Consider the following 2,848-nt stretch of genomic DNA (forward strand, 5'->3'; position numbering starts at 1 on the left):
ATTCTACATGTATAATGTTTTTGAAGTCGGAACTCAAACCAAGAAATAATATCGATTTAAAAATGTAACATACCCGATGTGTCCTACTTTGAAGGCCCTTCTTCGCGCCCCTGTTGGGCTCATGACAACTTAAACTCGACAACACTTCTTCTTTGCGCATGTGAAATTTCATTCAAACCAATCCAACCATTTAGAAGTTACAGATTTATTTCCTTCTTTCTTTTCTATACCACTATGTGTCGCTTACGATAAAATTCGTTTACTGTAAAATATAAACATTGACTTATGATAAATTCTTACCCCCCCTATATTTTTGATGTTATTAACAAATTTGATATTCTGAGAATGCTAAATCATCAGTCGGTCCATAAAATTTTAATTTCTGCAATAAAACAAAAATTTTAAAAATGTCGCTTACGATAATTTGGCGCTAAGGGCTCGATATTTTGAGAAATATTAAAACAAAAGTTTATTCTTACTTGAAATATATCCATATTTACTTGTATACGAGTTTTTATCTTCATAGGATACAGTTAACCTATTCGCAGTTACAACCAAAAAAAAATATTTTTTTTAACGACAGTTTCAAAACTCCAATTTCAAATTTTTAAAAATTTTGTTAAACAAATTTCAGAATTTTTTGATCATCATAAGGGGATTTGTTTACAACATAATAGGGAATTAAAATGTGAAAAAAGTATGTCAATACCTGCTATAGTTTTCCCGTAAATGCGATTTAAATTTTGCGATTTTCGAGAAAAACTAATTTTTTGGCAATATTTTGGCGATGAGCCGAATTTCCTTACTGTTATGATTTTTAAGTAAAACCAATTCAGAATATTATAGTCTAGGTCAATTTAAATATAGTCTAAATGTTTTTTCAAAAATAGGAAAACGCTAAGCCTTAAATCTTGAGGGTCAAAAGTCAAATTTTTCAATATTTGGAATTTTTCATGGAGAGATAACGAGATATTATAAATTTTTGAGCCGATTTTGATGAAACTTAAGAAAAATATAAAATGAAGTCTAGTATTTACAATAACAGCACAAAAATGGAAATTAACCCTTAAGAGCACTTGGGGTCAAAATTACTGTGGTTTTCGTGATTTAAAAAGTTCAGGATCATTTGGACCCCAAATGCTATTAAGGGTTACTATCCATAATACATACACACAGAAAACTGATTCATAGAAGAAATATACTTTGTTGCCAATCGAATAATTCGGTTGCACACATAGAATTTTTCGGTTCTATCGACAGAAAGTCAGTTAATAAAGAAGAATATCGGTTGATACAACCAAACTTTTGTTACCCCCTCTAAAATATAGTAGCCAGAACTGTAAAATTCGCTCTCTAAGACAGAATCATTTGATTGGCAATAAATTCGATTGCTACTACGAATCTGTTTTCTCTGAGTAAATATTTGGATTTTTGAATTTGGCCTCCATTTATGCCAGTGTAAACACTTTCCTTAGGGGTTGTTGATAAAAAAATTGTAACAACATCAGCAAAATTAAACTTAAATTATCAACACTTTTCACAAAAAAAATATATATAAAAACATGTATAGGAACATAAAAAACAAGTAGCTCAATAAAAGCATCCTACAGGCTACAACTTTCTCTTCACAACCTATCCAACTGCCTCACAAAATTGCCCTCCTCTTCCCCCTACCCCATAAAAAAGGAAACAGTACTGAAAAGAAAGTTCTATCAAATACTCGTACATGTGGAAGGGATGAAAAATTAAAGAGGCCTTAAATTAACATTGACTTTAACACCTGATGTCTGATTGCTGGGCATGAATTTACCAGAGTTTGTTGTGGGTAAAAGTGTGAGTTGTTTTGGGGTAAATAAAGGACTTTCATGTACATGTAAATGTGAATACTTTTGTGTGTAAATTTCTATGAGGCATGGTGTGGTATCTAATAAATTATATAATTAAATACGTTTTTGCTTTCTTGGGTTTTGGCAGAAATTCAAAAAAAAACTATGATTTTTTCTTAAAGATTTAAAGAATTAATTTTAGAAAATTAAAGAATTTTCGAAAAAAGTTTGGATATAAATAGATGTCTCTTATTTCAAATACCAATCTAATCTGTTTTTTAAGGAATATTTGTATGTAAACAAAATAAATTTAAAGGGTTTGCTAATTGACAAACTATGATTTAAACACACATAAGGATTTGGAACTATTTAAATATAAAACTCCATAAAAACATTGATATGAAACATTCAGTGGGCGAATTTCAGAAATTTCTAGCTGAGTTTCGAATCTAAACATCTTGAGTTAGTGAATCCTGAATCCTATCAATTTCCGATGTTTTCGGTAGTTAAAATTAAACACCAAATTCTATGATTTTCAAAAACATATCCAAATAGTCAACAGTTCTTTATTTCATGATTCAAATTCAAATCTCTGATCTATTTCTTCAACAAAAGTGGGCCAGCAACGGGAGTGGCATGGACAACGGGAGTAGCAGCATAAGCGCCACGTACTACGGGAGCAGCGGCATAAGCAGCAGGAACAGAGTGTACTACTGGAGCAGCAGCATAAGCGGCAGGGAAGGCAGCAGAGTGAGCAACATGATGGGCATTGTAGGTGGAGGCATAAGGAGCTACATAGGAAGCATGACCAACAACAGCAGGAGCGGCGGCATAAGCTAAATGAGCAGTGTACGCTGAGGAGTAAGCCAAAGGAGCTACAAGACCGGGCTTAGCGGCGGCAACAGCCAACAAAGCGAAAAAGCAGACAGCGATCTAACAAAAGAAATTTAAATAAAATTTAAGATTTGTTTCTTTAAAAACAAAATTAAATTTTCAATTTTAAAACTTACGAATTTGAACAT

The 2,848-nt window shown here is 32.1% G+C and overlaps 1 protein-coding gene across 1 annotated transcript; it reads right to left on the reverse strand.

Moving 5' to 3' along the window:
• Window positions 1-2,423: 2,423 nt before the first annotated feature.
• On the reverse strand, window positions 2,424-2,848 carry LOC135954129 (ice-structuring glycoprotein-like). Its single transcript, XM_065504201.1, has 2 exons — window positions 2,837-2,848; window positions 2,424-2,759 (listed from the first exon to the last, which is right to left on the reverse strand). Exons 1-2 carry the CDS (start codon window positions 2,846-2,848, stop codon window positions 2,424-2,426), a joined length of 348 nt encoding a protein of 115 aa, XP_065360273.1.

This window comes from Calliphora vicina, chromosome 3, assembly GCF_958450345.1.
Source record: "Calliphora vicina chromosome 3, idCalVici1.1, whole genome shotgun sequence".
NCBI classification, from domain to species: Eukaryota; Metazoa; Arthropoda; class Insecta; order Diptera; family Calliphoridae; genus Calliphora; species Calliphora vicina.